Below are 23,275 nucleotides of genomic sequence, written 5' to 3' on the forward strand. Positions count from 1 at the left end.
AAACAGCTATATTATTATTACAGAACGAGAGTGTCTTTTCACTTACTGTCCTTAATCATGAATTTTTATTATGTAGGGCACAAGTGAAAGAGCAGTTGTGATTAAAAGCTAACTGCATAGGACAAAAAATTGGTTACTTCCAGTCTGATGAGATCTGATAACTACTGATTCAACTGGTATCAGGATGACCTATCTCTTTTTTCATCTAGTGCTGAAAGGATGTATGTAACGTAAATTATTAAGGTATTAATTAATAAATGTACAGTACAGGAGGTTTTTGTGTTCTTTTTTCTTTTTCTTTTTTTCCCTTTTGCCTCCAAGAAATCATTTTTACTGCAAGCAATTTTACATGTCATTTTGGACTATATTTTATCCTTGCTAAAAAAAGTCTGCAAGGAAATCAGTGCAACATTGTTCAGCATATTTTGACTTTCCAAGTAGATGATACTCAAGGTAGTAATATAGGCTACCTGCATGGATAGTAAGCCTTTTCAGGTAATACAGTTAACTGCAATTAATGTCTGTTATAGCAGAAAAAAGCAATTCACACTGTTTATTATAAACACCATGATCTTAAATTCAGGTCTGATTTAGGGTAAGACAAAGCATCCAGGACTGGTATCACTGCAAAGAAAAAGGACTGAAGCACATATTTTCAAGTCAGGAGAAAGGTTTTGATGCAAAATTTGTTCTTCTTTTTAAAATATATCATATAAGCATAATAAAAAATACTGGCTTTTTCCACATCTTACCTACATCTTCAGATTATAAGAGAGAGAAATCTATGAGTATATGCGAATGTAATTTTGGTTTTTTCATTAATATCCTGCGCATTTTAACCATGCTTTTAATCACTTTGGTGTAGGAACTAAGAACAAATAGAATGTAACCATCTGTACCATGAAGAAAACCCTGAAGACTTGCACACAAGAGGAAGAAAGGTGAATGAATAAAACTTTAACAGCAACACAAAACTGAGTCTATATAGGAACAGTATCCTATAAAAAGACAAAAAGGAGAAGCTTGTAGAGCACATACTCCTTTAACAGAGTACATGAAACCTACCTATTAACACGTCCCTGCTGTCAAGTTTTCTAACAGCTAAGAAAACCAACAACAAAGTGTCTCTTATCTTCTTTTACAACCCAGTTTCCTAAGAGAAATGCAATTTAGGAGTGGTAGGAATTACTCCACTTACCCAGCCACAAGTCTGTGTTCCAGCACACAGCCCCTGGGGTCCGTTTCCTTTGAATGCTAGACTTCTCTGCTACATTTTAAAGGTAGAGGCTAATGACAATGGCATTACTTTGATAATTCCTACCATTCTACATTTTTTTGTTTAATATATTACATTTCACTCTCAGACTATTGCTTTGATTTTTCACATCCAGCACCTGCATGGGAAGAAGACTTATCTGTGATTGACATACATTGTGCAGAAAAAGAATTAACTGCGTGAGCACATATTTCTCTTCTTGAACCAATAAAAGAACATCTACCAGACAAAAAATCAGTTTGAAAACTGAAAAATCAAGAAATCCTTTAATCGCTTGAGAATTAAATAGATCATTCCATTCTTTGGACCCACTTTCAAGACTACCTTTTTATTACTGGACAACAAACTGTTGCTTCTTTCAAGCGTGAATCGCTCAGGACGACGACAGAAAGCAATTTGATATTTGAAAATGAAAAGAAAGCAAAAGAAAGCATTTTCCTCAGGACCAGAATGCAAGAAGAGAGCTTTTTGGATGAGCTAGGGAACTGGTGAGTTATTCCGAAGACACCCAAGCTAAAGATTTCTGAGTGAGGAAAGAGTGCAATCTCCCACTCAAGAGCTTGAATAAGTTACAAAATTTTCCCTTATCCAACTTTTCCAAGCTTGCATACACACACAGTACAAACAGCTGTCCTGCAACTGTCCCAGTCAATCATAGAATCATATAATGGTTTGGGTTGGAAGGAAGCTTTAAGCTTATTTAGTTCCAACCCCTTGCTATAGGCAGGGACCTCTAGAGCAGGTTGCTCAAAGTCCCACCCAGATAAGGAGAGTCAGGCTAGATGCACTTTTCATTCTGTTTGAAATAACAGTTATTCTTCTCTATAGGTTATCCTTTCTCCACTTAGCAGTTTAAATAAAACTCACTTTGGTGTAAGTTTGTCAGTGGTATCCCCTTACACAAAATGCTGGTACGTTTCTACACAACCTCAGAGTTATGTTTCATTAAGCACAGCAAATATGAGTAGAAAGCTGCTGTAGCTACTGGTAAACAGATTATTTCAAAAGAAGGCAAAGAGAGAAGCTCTCTAGAATTAAAACCTGGGAGGTTTCCCGCACTCCATCTCCTTCCTCAGCTCATCCAATCTCACCACTAATAACATTCCATAACTTTTCTACATCTGTCTTTGTAGGCCCCTTGGCAATTCAACTTGGTTTTTTTGTTAATAAAACAACTTCTCTTCCTGTTCTAGAGCACAATATAGCCATTTTAAGTTAAAAACATATCTGTGGCCTTGGAGCTATTACAGCAGAAGAACTAACTTTAAATGGCCATAATATTCTCGCACTTCTGTCACAAGGCTTTGTTAGAAAAATCCTTTCTGTGCTTTTACACCTTGTAATAAATTTATATCACTTCAAGTCTTCAGGAATCAAAGGAATAATTTAGGTAGAGCAATCGCAGAGGTATATTTTTTGCATTAAACTGAAGTACATAACTAGGTTGCACTAAAGATATTCCTTTCATAAAAGACTGCAACAGAAAAGGGACTCTGCAAAGTCTACCTCTGTCGCATCTTATGTTGTGGATTTTTAAAGTTGTTTAAAAATCTTTCTGTATCAGCTTTCACTTAAAAGAAACATCAGTTTCATAACACAGCCTTCAACGACAAAATCAAACATTTGACCAAATGCTATATAAAATCCTTCGGGAAATGAATGATTCTCAGTCTACCTAATGAAAAGCAACAGAATAGACAAGGCTGTGTAGATCCTTAAAAGAAGGATTTTTTCTGTACTAGTTAGGGCTCATTCCTGTTCCTCAGGCTTGTCAAGTAAAAACCTACTTTGTCAAGGAGTTTAAGCAGTTTTTTCCCATGCGTCTGAAGCCTAGCATAGCCTGTAACCATTTAATTTTATTCAAGTGAAAGGTTTTTTTTTACTGGAGTAAAGCACTGGACGCTCATCATGTCACAGCGTGGATGCAGGCATGCGTCTTGACTACACAGGCTCCATCAAACCAAAAATTCATCAGAGAGAAAAAAGAAAACATCAAAGAACCTTAAACCTTAATTTTATCTCCAAAAAAGGCAGGATATTACCTTCAGACATTTGGAGTGTGCGTATCTCTGAATATTACAAAAGGAAACAAGTGGTGTATCATACATGAAAGACTCTCTGTTTAATGTAAAATAGATACTAAGGTAAAAAAACAGAAATTATCAGAGTCTGAAAAAAACATTCCTCACTTCCTATTATAAGGCTGAGAAACAGAAGAAAATGTAGTTTTAATCATTCAGTTTTAATGACATAATTTAAATAACAGAAGCTTAATACCTCTGCTGTTATAATACTTCCAGTTATTTTTTATCTGTCTCAGCTGGATGAAAGTATTTGCATGTCTCTGATACTCAAATCATATTCCAAAACACTTCTCTTAACATTCAAACAAATTGTGGATACTTTTATCAAAGTGACTGTTGTGCAGAACTGTAAGCACAAAGACCTTGGGCAGTGAAGACTGAGTTCTCTGCTTCTCTTAAATGAGTTTAGAAAGAACAATGGCAATTTCTGCATACAGATCGTTAGCATCATAAATTAGTAAGTCAAAAGAATTATTAATTAAGAAGGGTTCTTCTATTAGTTGAGAAGGGTTAATCATGCCCATAATGATTGTTTCCTCCTGGAGGGGAGAGAACAGTTCAGAGCCTTTACTGGGTGACATCCACTTCATTTCTGAGTTAGCTTGTTCTGCTCTGCCCCCCACATCCACTGATCTCCTACCTTTGAATACCCACCTTTTGGCAGAACTTTGCACTGCTTAATAAAAAGATAAGAAAACTGAACATGTGAGAATTGATGCTTTAACACTCACCAAAGGAGCAAAGTGCTTTTATAAACGTTGGTCAGATGGTGGTTTGATATGCAAACTTGAGGGGATAAAAACACAATCAAGTTCACTACGCTACTGCACTTTTCTCATTCCAATTTTCTCTATTCTGTAAGTAGAGGTATACACATTATATTTCATTTCTAATATTTGCCCACAGTGCAATCTTTTAATTCTTTGTGAAGAAAAGGCTTTAAGTATGAAAATATCCAAAGATCATAGCTCTGAAAATATTTAGTACTTATAAGGGGAAAAAATGCCATCTGCTGGGTACAGCAGAGGACTGAGAATTTTTTTGTCGTTCCTCGCTAACATACTATGCTCCCTGGGAGAGTTCTCTGCACTTTGGATGTCATTTTTCCCCACTTTAAAAACTGATACAAATATCTGCAGTCCTTCTGGGAAGTATGTAATAGCTGCCTCATTAAAACAATGTCCAAAGCTTCTTATTCTCCTATCTCACCAACAGCAAGAGGTCTGACAGCAATGGACAAAATGACCAGCATACCAATAAGCGTACTTTTAATCCTTGCGTTAGACGTTAGGATTGTCTTTACAATCTCCTTTACTTCACAAGCTTTTCTATCTCCACGTATCTAAATTTTATGGTTAGAGAATTGAATTTATCCAGCTTACACAAAGCAGAGCAACACACCACCACCAGTTTCCATGTGCAGCAACACACAACCTTGCTACCATTCAAAAGCCAGCAGTGGAACACTGGTTGCTACAGTACGGGTGCAGAATAGGTTGGCAATCTGGCCTTAAATGAGGAAAACATGGCACTGAAAATTATAGTGCATAAAATGGCAAAATAACCAAAAGAAGTTCAGAATGTCCAGTATAGAAATATATGAAAAGAGCCAAGTGTGATGTAATAAAATGGATTACTTTTAAAATTGACAAAAGCTACAAGGACAGCATTTCCTCCTGCATGGTTACATATGGGAAAGAGAACTTTGTTTTGACTCATAAAAGCCAAGGGAAGTGTTTTCATTGTTGTTGTTGTATTTACAACACAAAGAAGCAGCTGTCACCTGTTGTGTGTGTACATACACTCAATTCACACTGAGGCACGTATATTTACAAATAAAATAACATGATTCTTTTCAAGTGAAACCGAAGCAACATACAGTATTGGAAATCTGGGTTTCAAAATGAAAATAAAGGCTTATTTCTCACATATACAGTGATGCTAAAAACGAAGTGGGTCCTATGAAGGAACACAGCTTCCTTCCACGTGCTTAAGATAAAAACACTGAGGTAGATTTCAAAACAGAATTCAGTACAAAGCCATGCTTGTAATTCACAATTGCTGTCAAAAGACTGTTCGGTAAAAAGCGAGCAAGCGAAAAATTATGAAAATATGGAATTTTGGCCTTTATAGGATCCTTCTGTAGGAACATGCTTACATATGTTGCCAGATGGAACCAAATATCTACTGAAAGCTATTAATGGCTTTTGCAAAGCACTAGGTATTTATTCCCTGTCAAAGTGCACAATGCGCCTAAGCTTGATATCCAGCAGTCACTGTTCTTTTCCATACTGCTTATATAAATAACAAAATGGATTCTGCATTGCCATTGAATCATCGTGCCTTGATTATGCAAATTGGTCTCCTACAGACAGATACATGTACCTATAGTCTCAATGACTTTAATGTGTTTGTACAGGATAAGCATCTTTTCTCAGGAAGAGAAAAAAAAAAGCTGGGTGCTTGCCAAAAAGATGGTATGTGAATTACCAAACCCGTGGCACATCCTAAGTCATCACAGTAACAGATATTAAAAATACAATGCACTTCCTCAGAATGCAAATGTCCCTTCAAACATTAATTTAAAAAAAATCATAATAGGCAATTGCTTTTTTTTAATCAAATCATCCCAGCTTGAATAGCTATAAAACAAGAGAACACTGGATCATTCTTCTAAAAATAATGATATAGGCTTCTTTTCTAATGTCTCTAAGGCTTTAAGATAAGTGGATGTACCAAGAGTTTCTCCTAGCTATCAGAGAAAATGGAACTGCTGATAATCAGCTAGTATTCTAGAACACTACCACTGCATGCATACAGTATCTGTAGCACTGACGTGGTAGAAATGCAAACAACCTGTATCATTTATTTTGTTGACGTGCTTTGCAGATTCCAAAATACTTGTGAATGCAGTCAGACACAAAAAGCTGGACCTCTATTTTCTAACCCAATTCCAAAACATTTTTTGATGGTATCAAAGCAAACTGCATTGTACTCTTATGACTATCATGTATTATTTTTTATCTTTAATACATTCATTATTTAGCACTGAAATTGGTTCCTTTATGATTTGTGAGTTTGGTATTATCAGGGAATTACATGATAAATTGTTCAGAGTGAGACTGACGAAGAGTACAAAAACACATACAATATCTTTTGCTGTCCAGCTTGTTCGACCAACTCTTGCTGTGATAACTTTTTTTTTTTCTCTAAAACTTTGTTTTATTCTTTTTTGAAATAAAACACAGCATGCAAGGAAGTAAGCTGACTGAACTTTCTCTCCTTAAACAAAAGGTTCTTTAGTTCAAATACCATGGAAAACAATTTGTATTCTTACATTAGAGATCTGTAACAATTTTACACTAATGCTCTTTTTCAAACATGTTTTTAAATGTACCAATTCGTAAAGTAAAAATAACAATAAAAATCTCCAATTAAACAACAAACTGAAGCAAAGAAACAAATAAAACAAAACCTAATTGAACATTAATTAATACCTCAGGCAGTTCACGCAGGGAAAAACATTCTGGATTAAGTTATCATCTGCAACACGCTCACAGACTTTAACAAATACTCCTTGCCTGAAGATCACAGTGACTACATGCAAAAATACAAGTCAAAGAAGCTCATAACAGTTTGTATTGAGCAGCATGTTCAATAATATTGTCTTTTGACTCTCATACTTAAAAAGTTAAATTATACTGGTACAAAAGAAAAATAAGTTCACAGATGAACTTCATTACATTGAAGATGTGTATCTATTGCTCATAGCTTTAGCAAAAGGAAGATGAAAACTTCCTTTATTTAAATTATATAGTCTTTAAATTATGCATTATTTAAAAATATGGCAAACCATCTGGATGAGGCTGCATGGGGTACCATCCAAACCAGCCTTGAACGCCTCCAGAGTTGGGGCATCCACAGCACCTCTGGGCAACCTATGCCACTGTCTCACTACTCTCCTAATATGAACTTAAATCTCCCATCTTTATGTTTAAAGCCATTACCCACTGTCCTGTCACTACCATATCATGTAAAAAGTCAGTCTCCCTCCTGCTTATAAACTCCCTTAAGTACTAGAAAGCTGCAATGAGGTCTCACCTCATGATGCTCCTCTGGACCAACTCCAACAATTCTGCATCTTTCCAGAAATGGAGACTCCAGGCTTGGATGCAGTAGTCCAGACTGCAGCCTCACAAGGGCAGTGCAGAGGGGGATAATAACCTCCCTCACCTGCTGGACACCCCTCTTGATGCAGTCAAATATACTGTTGGCTTTCCAGGCTGCAATAGCACTCTGCTGGCTCATGTCCAGCTCTGTATCCACTAGAATCTCCAGTTCTTCTCTGCAAGAGTGAGAATTAACACATATCTGGGATTGCCCTGACCCATAGGCAACACTTTGCACTTGGCCTCCTTGAATCTCATTAGGTTCACAGGGATCAACTTTACAAGCCTGTCTGGGTCCCTCTGGGTGGCACCCTTTCATTCTACTGGATCAAGTGCACCATTCAGCTTGGTGTCATCAGCAAACTTGCTGAGGATACACTGGATCCCACTGTCTATGTCACTGATAAAGAGTACTTGTACCAAGATGAACACCTGGGGTCACCACTCATGACTGGTCTCCACCTGGACATAGATCCATTGACCACAACCCTTTGGCAGGAACCATCCAACCAACTCTTATTCACTGAACAGTCCAGTTTTCAAATCCATGTCTCTCCAATTCAGAGATAAGGATATGGTGCAGGAGCATCTCAACGACCTTGCACAAGAAGTTCAGGTAAATAAGGACAGTTGCCCTTCCAGCTGTTTGTTATACCCACTTGTCTTATCCAATGCTGGAGAAGTGTATTCTTATGCATTTTGAAGAAGCTGTCCTTGAAGGTAAGCCAGCTCTCAGGCACCACTCTGTGCTTCAGGGGAAGCTGCCATTGGGTATTACCTATTTGCTTCCTGAAAAAGCCAAAACCAGCTAACCTGAAGTCTGAGATTATTTCTCCATTTTCTACCATCTTAGATTTGTTTAATGAGGGATGGCATCAGTTCTTTTCTGACTAGTTCTTTCTGATACACAAGTGGTAAGAAGTATAAGCTACAAGGCTGAATATAAATTTCAGAATAAAATACAAATCCAAAGGTAAAATAAGACAGAGTATCCAAGACACATGATAAGCAAATTTTAGAGGAATATGAAACTTGGGAGCTTTTCTTGATCTCATTTACAGATAGAAATGGATCAAAAAGAATGGTTAATCATTATGACAGCTGACACAAACCACAGCAAAGTCTACATTAAGAAAAAAAAACAAGAAAAAGAAAAAGGGTCTACAAAACACACAGAACTACATTTACATTCCATTTAGCAAGCATATAAGTAATCTTTGGATTATATGAGGCAAAGCTTTCAAAATCTGAAGAAATTAGTAGCTAAAGTAGAATATTTATCTGACAGATGGAGATTGCCCAAGGCTGCCACTTCAACATATAAAAAGATGAGGCTGAGTTCATTTTTGAAATCCAATATTTGAAATTCCAAGAGCATTCTGTGTATTAGTTTTGGAAGGTATGACATTATGTTCAGTATACCAGGGTATAAATAGAAGTTAGATTCAAATACTTACTTTGAAAACTACTTTAAAAACCTCATCGAGAAAATATTTTAAACACCCTCATCTGAGTGGTACAGCATAAATATATATCTAGATACTTTGGGTTTACTATACAGCAAAATCTACATGCCTTTGTATCTTCCATTGCAATGCCAAAGGTGAAAATTGCACATGCATATTTCTACCACAGTATTACCTGTGCTTCCACTTCCCATACAGCCAGACTCTTCTTTCCACATATAATATTCTCTTTCAACCTCCTTGCACAATCCTACCCCTAAATTTGTCTGTATCTAGTAAGACCTGTACTTGAATGCCTGAAGATAACAGCTTAGCAAATTACTCATTTACTTTCATTTGCAACTTTTAAATTCCATAAAAAGCAAGCAACTTCAAAACACGCACTTGCTTTAACAACAGTATGACTATAAATGTAGTTAATATATTCCAACCTGCACTCCTCCTGCTGTCATCCCAATGTTGTGCATCTTTGCATCTATTTGCAACATCTTGTCCTTATTTGTTCCGTAATTGCTGTGGGACATCATCTGCATTCTGCCTCATAACTCCACTGTACGTAAATGCAGCCCTAATCTAGATGGATCTCCAGAGGCTAGAGTAATATGGGATTATTATTTTCATCACTAAGGTAGTAGTTGTAAAGCTCCCCTTCTGTAATGGATGGCATGTGTAAGAACAAGTTTGCGTTCTTTGGCAACCAGCGTTCTGCAATCCAGTAAGACTGAAAAGAGCTCACAGCTCTAACTGGTCATTTATTGACCAAATAAAAGGAGGAACAGAAAGAGAGGAGGAAGCACAAAACATGGGTCAAACAAACCATACTGTCACCTCAGCATATCCTGGCTGTTTAGTTAACTCTCACCATTTTTCAGTTAGGATTTGTTTTTTGAAAGCAGAACTGTGAGGAAGACTGGCTCGTAAGGTAAGTCATCTTGTGACGGACAACATATCTATATGACAGCAAATCAAGAACAGCATGGTTATTTTGAACCAGCTGTTTGTTTTCCAGATGCTCTAATTTACAGAACAGAAAGGACAACATGACATCAAACAAAACGAAAACATTCACTTGCCGGTAGCTATGATATCTGTATTTGGTTGTTGATCTGTAATTGCCAGTATAGCCACTGAGGCCTCTGCTGTCCTCAAATACATTGTATTTCATTTTGCATTTTTCATTACTCAACAATTTCCAAGCAAAAAAAACCTTTGCCTAAAACATGTTCCCTCCCTCTCCCCCTACACCTATTCCCAATGTGGTACACTTTCTCTTGGTTACAATAAAAAAAAATGATTACTTACAGAGTTGATGACTCTTTCTGATTTTATATATATTTTTTATATATATATATATGTATGTATGTATATATACACACACATTAAAAGAAGTAAGACTTTATCAGTATTTCTCTCTTAGAAGATGAGTAAAATTCCTGACTCCTTCTCATACCTCAAGGTTCTAGACAGAACTTTTATTATTCTGTGATACGAAATCATCTAATCCATTGACCCAGTAAGATATTTACTCAAAACCAATAGAGACAAAACTTGGCTTTTCACTTGATTTCAGCATATCTGATTCAGATAAAATTTGAAAGAATTGCACAGGCTAATTAAAAGTCTGGAAAAGGGAGCATGGACGTCCTTATAAGCTACTACCACAAAACTGGCACCGTGTAGACATTTTCAGATGATATTTGTGACATTTAAAGAAGGTTCAGAATCAGCTTGGGGGTTTTATCTTTTTTAAGAAATATTTTTAAAGTCAGACATTTTGGGGGGAAAAAAGAGTCTCTACCTTTCAAAAAACAATCTTGTCTACAACTGAGACGTTGCACACAGCAGTTATATATATTTCCTTCTGACAAGGCCATTTAACTCAGAGACCATCTGTAAACAGTTGGTGAGTTTATGTCCCCGTAATTTTATTTTCCATGAGTATCATCATAATCTCAGAAAAATGCAAGGTACTGTTACGTGATGAAAGGGCTTCACTTCACACTGCTGATGAGAGACAATTACCTTAGTAAATCTGAAGTGATACAGAAGCACTGGCAAGTGGGCCTACCATTTTAAAGCACGTGAAATGTGAGGGCTTTACAGTTCAACTGTTGTTTCACCACAGAAAAAGAATACCTTACTCCTTCATTTAGCTAATTTATTAGGTTGTTGGGTTTTTTTGTTGTTTGTTTTCAATAAAAATAACTATTTTGATATGATCAAAAGAGATCGAAACCATAAACTAAAATCCTTGCAAATGCAACAGAAGAAGAGTTATTGTAAACCATCACAGTGATGCTTGGATGGGCTGCTCTGTGAGAATACACAGGGGACAATTACTGTGGCTCAGCTGATAAGATGCAACTCGCTAAGGTGCAAAGACACAATTTCTTTCAAAAATATGTGCTGAACAGGAGTGTCAAGATTAGGTCACTGAGATTACCTGTCTTTCCTCGGGATGCAATAGTATTTTTTCTTTATTTTCATTCTTTGTTATGGAATCTTCATCTTAATAGCACAGCTTATTCTAAAAGTACTTCACAGGCCATAAGCCTGACCTTCCTTTTTAATTCAAAGGCAACACTGCCCAATATCAATACTGAAATAACTGAGCCCTATACAAAAACAAATGAGTCATCCATCCGGAACGGAACTACATCTGGAGTGAAACATGGCAGCTATTTTGCAGTTGGCATTACTATTACAGACATCTATGGATGGAAACGCACAACTGAAAGCACGGGGGAATTTTAGGTAGATGGAAAAATAATCACACTGGCTAAAATCAGGCAAATTCCCTGGAGAACTCCCTCATTCATAGGAAAAATGCACAAGATTGTTTACAATTGATCAGGATCTCAATTACACATGCCATGCTAAAGACAGGCCTAACAGCTGACTGTGCTCTAGTCTCATGCTTTTGAATAAATAATGACCCCATATGTTTTTTTCCCTCACTACTTAATTGAACATGGAACTATAAATACATGGGCAGTGTGGCTGGAGTTTAGTAACACAAGTTCAACCTAAAAGACCACACACAACAGCAGCACAGATTTAGATGCCTGCATTTTAGGGTTTAAAGAAAAGGCTGTAAATCAGAACAGAGGACTTGAGAATTACAGGCAATCCCCATCCTCACAATTTCAAGCTGTCACGTATTTGAGATCAATACTCTGAGTTCAGGTCCGCAGTCACTAAAAGATCAATACAAAGTCATACAATCCTTTCCCATAAATATTACTGCTTAACTACTGAAATCACACGCACGCTTTTATAATAGTACTTTAAACACATTTGCACAACTCTGCTGCCAAACGTGCCAAATTTCTTTGTGGATTGTTGAAGGAAAACTATTCTACCTACAGCACTGAAACCAGTATGAATCCTGGCTTTTAATCTCAGTGGGGCTAGGGAGAGGCAGGATGCCTAACACTGCCATATTAGAATTGCCAGCAGCAAGCATTCTGTTCATCAAAATAGAATTGTTAGGTTGTTGGGGTTTTTTCCAGAAATCAAACCTAACAGGCCTTCTTTAAAGTGAGTTTAATATGGCACTGACCAGAACTCTGGAATTGCCTTTTTTAAGTCTAAAACTAAGTAAGTTTCTTCTAAACAATTTTGAACGTGGTACAGTTTGGATGCTTCCATTAAAAAGTTTGTATTTTACCAAGCAGTTAATCAGACAACCAAATTAACAAGTGAAGCAATTAAACCTGCAATATTTTATTCACAATATTTTATTGTTTATATTTAACTGAATAGAAGCTACAGTTTCATTGGTCATTACTTTAAATGAATATCTCTCTTCCAGTAATGGCAAAATGTTATTTTTCACTCAGTACTTCACTAAATTTTCTTTTTGTTAGTTGAATGTACCTGGACTTGTGCTACAAACAGCAGTCAACTCTCATATGAGCTAGAGTAAAATGTATTTGGAATAATTACACTTCATTGGGTTTGGAATAATTATACTTTATTTCTCTAATGCCAAGTTTCTAGGATTTTTTTTTTTCTTAAGCATGTGAGAGGAACATAAACACAAGCTTACTTAAGTATTGCAGCATTCAGAGGCTAATCCAGGTGCTTATATCCACCCTGATAAGCAATATACACATTTTCACATAGCTGAAGTATGGTAGAACTTTTCTAAATGTTAGGAAATATTTCCAATTTAACAATGGAATACTCCTTCTTCAATAATTTACTGCTAAGTGTCCAACTTTTTAGCAACAGTTTTGCTGGCTAATTTTTATTACATTCATTTTCTGATGAAATTATCATCTTTTTCTTTGAATGTAACGCAATACCACTAAGATTTTTCTATTTGACATTGGTGTTAACTAATCAAGCAAATAATAGCTTTATTCTGCTTCTGAGTTACAGGCTCCTACTATGAATTTGTAAGCTTCAGCTGAAATCAAAAGAATCCTATAATAAAAGCAGCATTCCTGGCAGACACCAGGTAATTTTTTCAGTAGAAAAATTTCCTGTTATACTTTTCGGTGTTTAAATAACAGCCAAACAAATGTGAAACATACATCTGAATCTGAAATCAAACATAAAATATTCCCGTATGCTTTCTAAAGCAGCTGTGTTGCTTCTGAGGACTTAATATACCACTTTCAACCACAAAATATGAACAGATGTTTCTGACTTTGTGAAATACTCAGAAGTCAGTAGCCAAGTGTATTTGGTTGAGTAAACCTGATATCCTCAAGATTATCATACATTCATCAAATATGTGCACTAATACAATAAGCTAAAGTTAGATGAACCATTACTAGCATTCTGGACTAAGTGAGCAGTCTGTGTATTAACTGTTTAACCCTACTGGGTTACCTAGGACACGCACAAAAAAAATAAAAGCTTAACATCAGTACTCAAACTGTCAGTTGTAGTGAGACCCAGATGTTAAAACAAGCAACTTTAAAAAAAAATAATTGATGATCTCAGCCCTAAACAAAATTTATTTCCAAGGCAAGCTTTAATGCAGTGACTCAATCTTCACCCTTCCCTCCCTGTCTAATATGTGCAGTGACTGAATTAAGCAAAAAGTATTTAGAATTGCTGTAAAGATTTACGTGTCTCTTGCTTCTGGAGCTTACCATTTTCAAAAAAAACTGATGGGTTTATAGACAATACCAAAGAAAACTGATCAAAAATGTGAAGTTCAGGCTTTTCCTTAAAAAAACAAGTGTCATTTCTTGACTATGCAGAATTCTAAAATGGAAGAAAGCTGATGTCAGCACCATTTTGCTTAAAAACAATAGAAAATAGTTACTTCATATAAGAATTTTAGCTAGCATAGCCTGTCTGTTTTCTACATCCACAAAGGGCAATGCCAAAACCAAAGACGAGTTTAGCTACTGTTTTTTGTGTTTTTAATTTTGTGAAACAATATAAGAACAAGTAGTTTTACATTATAAGCATCTGCTGTTGTTTTCAGTACTGCATTGATTACAACAGCTTCTAACACTTTCAGAGCAAATTCTACAGCATACACAGAGGCTGAGCCAGAAAATGTCAAGAAATATCAGAGGGGAGATTAAACTGCTAAGGGACATTCACTTGTGCGTTATACATTTAAAAAGGGGAGAGATTACATACCCTTCTCCACCAATCCTCGTTATCTTCAGACGAAAATCAACAGAGTTCAGGCTGGGTGGCTTCCATTTCAGAATATCGTCACATCGACCAGGCTTGTATTTCTGAAGCATATTAAAAAGTGGTTTAATTATGCTTATTGGTTTTCACTGGTTTTAAAAGAAAAACTCAGCATTTCAGACCATATTAGATGTCTCTAATGAATTACAACACTTAGTGATTGAAGCAATGAATTTCATTACCACAGGGGTAGTTGTGCTTCACTACTTTATTTGCTGCTCCCTTTTAAAACTGTTTAGCAGCCAAGCCGCTGCATATAATACAAAACTCAGAATGGAAATAAAAATTAGCATATTTCATTGTCTCTCTCTGACTAATGGAACATTTCAAAAAAGAAAATAAGACAGCGCAGTTTTGATAAATGATAACACTGATTGGACATGCATAAAATACACATTTAAGATAACCTCAGCATTTTGAACAATTTTATGAACAGTGCTTTTGTTACCCATACTGCTGGCTGATGCAATGTGAAAAAGTCAGCAGTCATCATACTGACAGCTCTCAGAAAGGCCCATCAGAAACACGTACTTTGGTATCAGAAGAATTTAAGTTATGTAGAGATTGAAAAAGCATCGTGACATGCTGAAACATAAATTAAGGGAGCATCTGTTGCTTAAGAGAGCTGAACCAGAAGTTGCCATATTTATCATAAAAGAGCAATTTTCTCTTAAATTAAGACCTTTGCTTTAGCATGGTCTCTTTTATCATCTACTTCAGTTAATTAAGCTGCCATGCTGTTCATCGTCAACTAATAGTGACAGTCAAGGCAGCTAAACTTTTCCTTACTTGGATATCACTCATGGCACTGGAGTAAATCAGAATTAGCATGGACAGGGAAAAAGAAAAAAACTGGATACATACAAGATGAGAAATTTTAGTTTTAGATTCTTTGCAATTCTCAATGAGAAAGACCATTTTAAGTTTACCTCATAAAAACAAACCTACAAAACCAAGAATGCCAGGTGTCTTTTGGTAGGTAACACAGTGACCACCATTCATTCACTACACCCAGATCTTGTTAAATATTTACAAAATATTCAATTTACTGATGATAAATGTAACAGCTCTAGACTAAAAGTGACAAAAAGCATAGAAAGAATTTTCTTTTTTTTTTCTCTGATAAAAGAATGGACACTTATCTTTTCCAAAATAAATGCATTGTATCTTTCTCATTACTTCTTCATAAAATGGCTGTGTGATGTTTGCTAGACAATAGCAAGGCAAGCTTTACTTCTCCAAGCTGAAACCAAAATCAGCTCCAAACAGTGTTAGTCATGCATAGCAGAAACATGACAAAAATAACCGACTGAAAGCTCTTTTTTCAAAACTGAACATGGCTGTCTAAACTCCATTTACCAATTTCTTGACCACAGCCCCAGACTATCTGAGACTGATGGCTTCAGGCTTTCTGTTTGCGTTGCTATTCAGGATACCAGAGACAGCTTTCAGATGCTGGTACTGGAGTTGCCTACCCAACTTACTATTCTAATCTTTTGTAGCTCTGAAGTGAATATCTCCAGAACCACCCCCTCAAAATCTGAATAGAATTTAAATCATTTATCTTGGACATCAGGAAAACATGCAGAAGAGGTTTCTAACACCTTTTATCTATGCCTGTTCTCTTTCAATGTCTTTTCTTTTACTCCTTCCAGCCATCTTCTATTTGAAAATTGTCTACTGGAAAGCAACTTTCCCCAGTCATCCCTCAAGTCTAAAACTCTTGCCAAACCAAATCAAACATCCTTGTTTCACTTGAATCAGAAAAACAGTAAGATAGAGTGCTATATTAAAGTTATGTCTGTTTTTAAGCTTCTCTTCCCACTTTATTCCCCTTTATATGATTTCTAGCCTGTAACAGCAGTAACTATTTGAGAAGAGTTGGTTGACTGCACTCATTAACCAAAAATATGGACTTTAAAAAGCTATACTTTAAGAACCTTAAAAAATAAATAAATAAATATTTCAGTAACCTTTTAGTTTTCTTCATCCTGCTGGCCTCAATCAGCTCTCCCTCACTTCTCTGTCTGTTCTCCATGCGCCCATAATGAAATGCATTTAGCTTTTTAATTTTTTTTTCATTTAAATTTGCAAATTAAAAGTCTTACACAATGCAGGCATGAAGATTTAATTTTTTTAAAGATTTTTTTTTTAAAGATTTTCATGCCATATGTACTTATTGATATTAAATGGATAAGGCAACAAAAAAAAATAATAATCTCAAGAAACCACTTAATCATTTCAGATGATCATTTTTATACACAGATTGTATATTCAAATATATTTTAAATAGCTTACATTCCATTTTAGGGAAAAGACGACTATTTTAGAATATATTCAACTGGTTGCATGCACCGAAAATGAAAATTACGGTGGAGGTGAATGGCACTGAAATCTCTTTGTCAGTCAATTTTTTCTGCAATTTTCTCATACCTGATATTACAAGAATACGGAATTGAATTTTAAGGTACGTTCTGGGAATAATAATACTGCATACAAAGCTTGCAAAGAAATTATTGTTGTTCTCACTTGTCTTCTGATTTGGCAAAAGACTACTAGGTATTCATTACTTAGTTTGAATAAAAACTGCGAGGAACATTTCCATTTATGAGAAATTTCTCCACAGGGCAAAAATTTAATTTATGAAGCAAATTTTAGAGCAAGCACCAAGGAACACAGAGTACAGCTGAGCAGCTGAAGTTGTTGGAACAGGTGTTGGTTTTGCGGTGCAGAAGATTTCTCTCGGTGGTTGTTCACCTGACTTTTTAAACACGACTGAGGTCTTCAATCACTCCATAAAAGTGTCATCTGTCAATCACATCTAAACACTAAAACCTTTTATTAAGCCTCTGAGTGGCATAGCTTCTAGGTTATCGACTTGCAATAATCTTCCAGGGCAAGATTACTGGAGCATTTGCCGTGATGGATTTACTAATACATACTCAAGTAATCAATTTCTATTTAAGCTACAGGTCATATTTTTGAGACCTTATGAGCTGTTAAGACTAGATCCAGTCTAATTGACTCTAGAAAACAATCCCAGATGATTTAATGTATCAGTCCAAACCATCTCTTTACATATCACTGCTTTTAAGAGAAGCTAACAGTCTTCAGGACTACCAGGCTCAATTGAAAAACTTCCCATGTTTCATCCAAAAGATCAATTTGAACTGCCTTGCATTCAAGATTACTAAACATTTTCTTTTAGTCATAAACAGGAGGATTTGTTTCTGCCCGGAATGTAAATCTTGAAAAAGTTTGACTTACTTAGAATTTGAATTCTCCTTAACACAAAAGAACATAAACTGTCCTCTCAGACTCCTGGCAACTGAAATCCTGAATTAACATTTGAAAACTGTGGTCAGAGAATCTTTGATCGGGTAGAGGCCAGCTATGCATGGTGGTGTCCTCTAGGGGTTAGTGCTCTTTAACATCTTTATCAATGACAGTGAGATCAAGCGCACCCTCAGCAAGTTTGCTGATTTGCTATGAGCCAGCAGTGTGCCCAGGTGGCCAAGGCCAATGGCATCCTGGCTTGGATCAGGAATGTGATGTTGGCATCAGGAATGGTGTGGTGTGCAGGACTAAGGAAGTCATCCTGCCCCTGTACTCAGCACTGGTGAGGCCCCACCTCGAGTACTGTGTTCAATTTTGGGCACTTCAGTACAGAAAGGACATTGAGGTGCCAAGGCAGGTCCAAAGAAGGGCAACAAGGCTTGTGAAGGGCTTGGAGAATATGCCCTATGAGGAGAGACTGAAGGAACTGGGGCTGTTTAGTCCAGGGAAGAAGAGGCTGAGGGGAGACCTTATTGCCCTCTTCAGATTGCAGTGAGAGCGGAGCTGGCCTCTTCTCACTGGTGACAGAATACAGGGAAATGGCTTCAAGTTGTACCAGGGTAACTTTAGGTTGGATATCAGAAAAACTTCTTTACAGAAAGGGTTGTTAAGCACTGCAATGGGCTCTCTAGGGAGGTGGCTTACAACACATCCCTGGATGCGTTTAAAAACTGTCTGGATGTGTTGCTTAGGGACATGATTTAACAGAGGCTTGTTAGAGTTAGGGTAGTTTGGTTAGGTTGTGGTTGGACTTGATGACTTTTAATGTCTTTTCCAACCTGATCAATTCTATGATTCTATGACGCTAAGCCATGAGTGTCCAACCTTTTGCCTCACCTTGATCACAGTGAATGAAGAGGAATCGCCTTGGGCCACATATACATGACTGCTTTTAAAGCAATACCTCCTATTTATTTCCATGGAAACTACAACAGATGTAATGAGCACAGTAACTTTGCTTGATAGAGCAAATTTTCAGAAACAAAGCACTCAACATAGTTGTCAGCATAGCTATGCATTATCACCAGAGACGAACAAGGGCCTGCATACCACATTCATCAAAACCTGCACCAGCACAGGTGATTCACTGCTGCTGTCACCACTGCTGATGTGCACTACGGTGTTCACACATTCACTGTTCGGTGTCCAGAAATGTTTGGCAAGTGTCAATAAATGACAGTGGGTGCAATTTTTCTTTTTTGAATAGAGGAATTAAATGACACACCTTTGCTTCATACACACTTCCATGTCAGACACCACTAGGTCAGATTGCTCTTCTGTTGTGATCTGTTGCAAGGCAACAAAATGTAACAGGATCTTGATGGAAAAGTTCAGTCTCTACTGTCATACCACCAACACCTGCCTCTGATGTAGTAAGCCAATACAATAAAATAGCAGGCACTACTTTTGGAGCAGCCCTTGTAAAATAAGTACTAGTAGGATATTTGATCTCGTTTTTGTGAAATTAATGCATCAGTCTGGTTCAATGGCAGTGGCTGTAATTCTGTGAGTTCTTAAGGTGCTCACCAGAGATTTTTTATGAAGTTTTACTGTTCCTGTACTTCATCCTTGACAACAGTTATTCACAAATGTGCATAGTGCCAAAAGTGATGACATGATCAAGGCTTGACTGTGAAGTGAGGGACATTTTTCTCTGTCAAGAGAGGTCTTATAGAAGTCAAGGAAAGAGACGTGATCAAAATTTTGAGCTGAATATCTGATTGCAACTCTATACATTACATTCGAAAATCTGCAAGTAATACATTTATGTCAACTGAAAATGGAGTTGCAAACATAAACTGATGATTTTTGTGCATCTTGAAGCTTCTTCTCAAATTCCTGTATCAAAACAGAAAGTACAGCTGCACATTTTTCATTATTCACAGGTCTGTGAGCATTGAAAGGCATACATTTGCCATAACTTGAGTTAGCACTGCACTGCATCCTCCCCATGACCCAGACGGTGCTGATCACACACCAATTTTTGGTTGTTGTGAGCAATGGGTGTGCACATGGTCACTGGGCAAGGAAGAGCTGTTGCCAGGAGGTAGGCCAAACGGCAGGCTACGCTGGGTCCCAGGATGGATGCGCCTGCACTAGGTTGAGTGGTGCAGTTGACACAGAAGAAGCAAGGGATGAAAATAGAGGGACCAGAATAGGTTTGAAAATTGGGCCTACACGAACCCTAGAACTCAAACACAAAACCTCCTTCAGAATAGACAAGATAAATTTTCCCATGATCACTAATGAAAAACAATGTTTTGACAGGATATATCTGCACACCTGTAATTGCACTTCCATATTCACAATTTCAACTCAAGTTTAATTAAAAAATTAATTGGCTGGCATGCCTAAAGGGGAATTGAGGGGGATTTGTTATTTAAGATAGAGCTACATTTCTTGCCTTTCCCTCTTGAATCAGCACAACATAAAACGAGACTCAGCTAAACTTTTTGTTCTATTATTCAAATATATCCAAAACCAATCTCTGACATTGTTCAAATTAGCCAAAGAGACCTTTCCTGGAAAAAGAAAATCTTTTGACCATTACACTTGGTATCAACAACTGACAAATAATGTTTCTTACTCCTTAGTAGAATTGCTAACGTTGAATACCTGATAAAGGTAACAACAAGTAATTTACAAGATTTTTTCTGTAACATATACACAGATGAGCAATCAGATTTCAAGAACAGCTTATACAGTCTCCAGACTTCTACTACCAGATCAAGAGAAGCAGAAATTCACAAAAATCCGGCTTAAAATGAGAATTTATCCAAAGGCCAAAATGAATGCCCTTCCCAGAATTTATTTTTGCAGTGGCTGAGTTCATACACATAATATAGCAGTAGTAAGTTCCTGAATTTGAATGTTAAATGCTAAATCAACTTCTTCAAATATGAGCCAGAGCCAAACAAGAATTCTGCTTGTTAAGTATGTGAAAACTTCACCTTAGATGAATCATTGCATACTGCAGACCTGTACTGCCTGAAGATTTTCTGTATTCCATTTCCAAAACAAAATGTGAAGCAATCTGTCTGAGATCGAACTACTCCCTAGCATTTTAAATATAGCATTCATAGCAAGATATCCTCCACAACACCCCCCAAATACGCATGTACACGACTAGTTTTAAAACTTATCAGGTCACGTATCATTTCAAATACAAAGCTCTCAGTTCAGTCTATCTTTTCCGTCTAGTCTAACCACAAAAATTAGAATTCCGCATCCAAAAATATAGATTAATAAATCAGAAACTAACTAAAATAGCTTTACAGGATTGGACCAGAAGGCGTCCTGCAGTCCTTTCAAAGTCACAGTGACTGAGCCCTCCAGCTGGCTATCAACCACAAATCCTCAAATTTTTGCAACTCTGCTACTCTCTTAGCATTCACCCAACTTTACTTCCACCTTCATAATATTTTTCTTACTATTTTTACAATTAAGATCTCTGCAAAATCTAGGTTTCTCCCAGAAGAACACCAGTCCCTTTCTTTTCACCGTTTCACAACCTCCCCTTCTAATGTCACCCACCTCCATCTCCTACAAACTGAACTTGGCCAGTTAGGACTTGTCAGTCTGCGCTATGAGAGGAAAGCTTATCTGGATCAGGATAACCAGCAGAATCAAAAAGCTTCCAAATCTCATATTCTCAGGTAGGTCAACACAGGTCATAAGGAATAAGTTTTTGTTAGCATCCAGTGATTCACATAAACACAAACTGGTGGCTTCTTCGTCACGTTGAACCCCAAGCCCCTTCCCTGTCCCAAGAATAATTAGTCCTATTTGTCCTTCCTCCATATGTGTACATGGAGGAGGTAACTCTTTTTTTCCCCTCCCTGCAAGTTATGAGAAAGGCTGACCCTCAGAGAATACAGTTCAGTTATCCAAATTACTTTTGCTGACACATTTCTCATTAGCTGCAGATATTCTTCCCACTCAATTTTAGGTTTTGCCTAAAGCTGTGCATTGTCCCAGCATTTGTATTCAACGGATGGTTCAGCAGAAAGATGAAAACCCAGGGAATGGAGATGTTAACTGCCCAGAGCACGGATGAAGTTTCTCTTGAGGCAGCTGCTTTCAGCTATCACATAGTATAAACTTTCCTGCTCAGTATTCCGGAGGAGGAAGAGTGGAGTTAATCTCTGGGACTGCATTATGGGCAGGCAATCTGGGCTGTGAGGTGTTGGTGACTCACCATGAAGACATACACCTCAGAGACAGAATAACTTCAGCCAGAAGTCTAGACACAAAAAAAAAAAGGATCAGTTCTCCTAGCGACTAGGAGAGACCTAGGAAGAGGTGGTGGCATGACCAAGTGAAAGGTTGGACAGGTACACTCTTGGCTGGATGAGGAACTGGCTGGAAAGCCTGGTCCAGAGAGTGGTGGTGAATGGAACTAAACCAAACTGGCGACCGGTCACTAGTGGTGTTCCCCAGGGGTCTGTGCTGGGGCCTGTCCTCTTCAATATCTTTGCTGATGACCGGGATGAGGGCACTGAGTGCACCCTCAGTAAGTTTGCAGATGACACCAACTTGGCTGGAAGTGTTGATCTACCTGGGGGTAGCGAGGCCCTAGAGGGAATCTGGACAGGCTGGATGGCTGGGCTGAAGCCAATGGGGTGAGGTTCAACAAGGCCAAATGCCGGGTCCTGCACTTTGGCCACAACAACCCCAGGCGACGCTACAGGCTTCTTGGGGCAGAGTGGCTGGAGGACTGCATAGAGGAAATGGACCTGGGGGTATTGATTGATGCTCGGCTGAACGTGAGCCGACAGTGTGCCCAGGTGGCCAAGAAGGCCAATGGCATCCTGGCTTGCATCAGAAACAGTGCTGCCAGCAGGAACAGGGAAGGCATTGTCCCCCTGTACTCAGCTCTGGTGAGGCCACACCTCGAGTGCTGTGTCCAGTTTTGGGACCCTCACTGCGAGAAAGACACTGAGGCTCTGGAACCTCCAGAGAAGGACAAGAAAGCTGGCGAGGGGTGTGGAGCACAGGACTTATGAGGAGCAGCGGAAGGAGCTGGGAATGTTCAGCCTGGAGAAGAGGAGGCTCAGGAGGGACCTTACTGCTCTCTATAACTTCCTGAAGGGAGGTTGTAGGGAGCTGGGGGTCGTCCTCTTCTCTCATGTAACTGGTGGTAGAACTAGAGGGAATGGCTTCAAGCTGCGCCAGGGGAGATTTAGGCTGGACGTCAGGAAATACTACTTTTCTGAAAGAGTGGTCAGGCACTGGAATGGGCTGCCCAGGGAGGTGGTGGAGTCCCCAACCCTGGAG

The 23,275-nt window shown here is 37.8% G+C and overlaps 1 protein-coding gene across 2 annotated transcripts in view; it reads right to left on the reverse strand.

The window, feature by feature from the left end:
* Positions 1-23,275, reverse strand: part of RNGTT (RNA guanylyltransferase and 5'-phosphatase) — a 189,581-nt gene that overhangs the window by 48,412 nt on the left and 117,894 nt on the right. For both annotated transcript variants that reach the window (XM_042824336.1, XM_042824328.1), the window contains one exon: positions 14,606-14,706. In XM_042824336.1, the coding sequence (XP_042680270.1) occupies positions 14,606-14,706 (101 nt within the window). The remainder of the gene's footprint in view (positions 1-14,605; positions 14,707-23,275) is intronic.

Source organism: Centrocercus urophasianus, unplaced genomic scaffold (genome assembly GCF_019232065.1).
Source record: "Centrocercus urophasianus isolate 14NV4802_14NV808 unplaced genomic scaffold, USGS_Curo_1.0 seq_10, whole genome shotgun sequence".
NCBI lineage: Eukaryota > Metazoa > Chordata > Aves > Galliformes > Phasianidae > Centrocercus > Centrocercus urophasianus.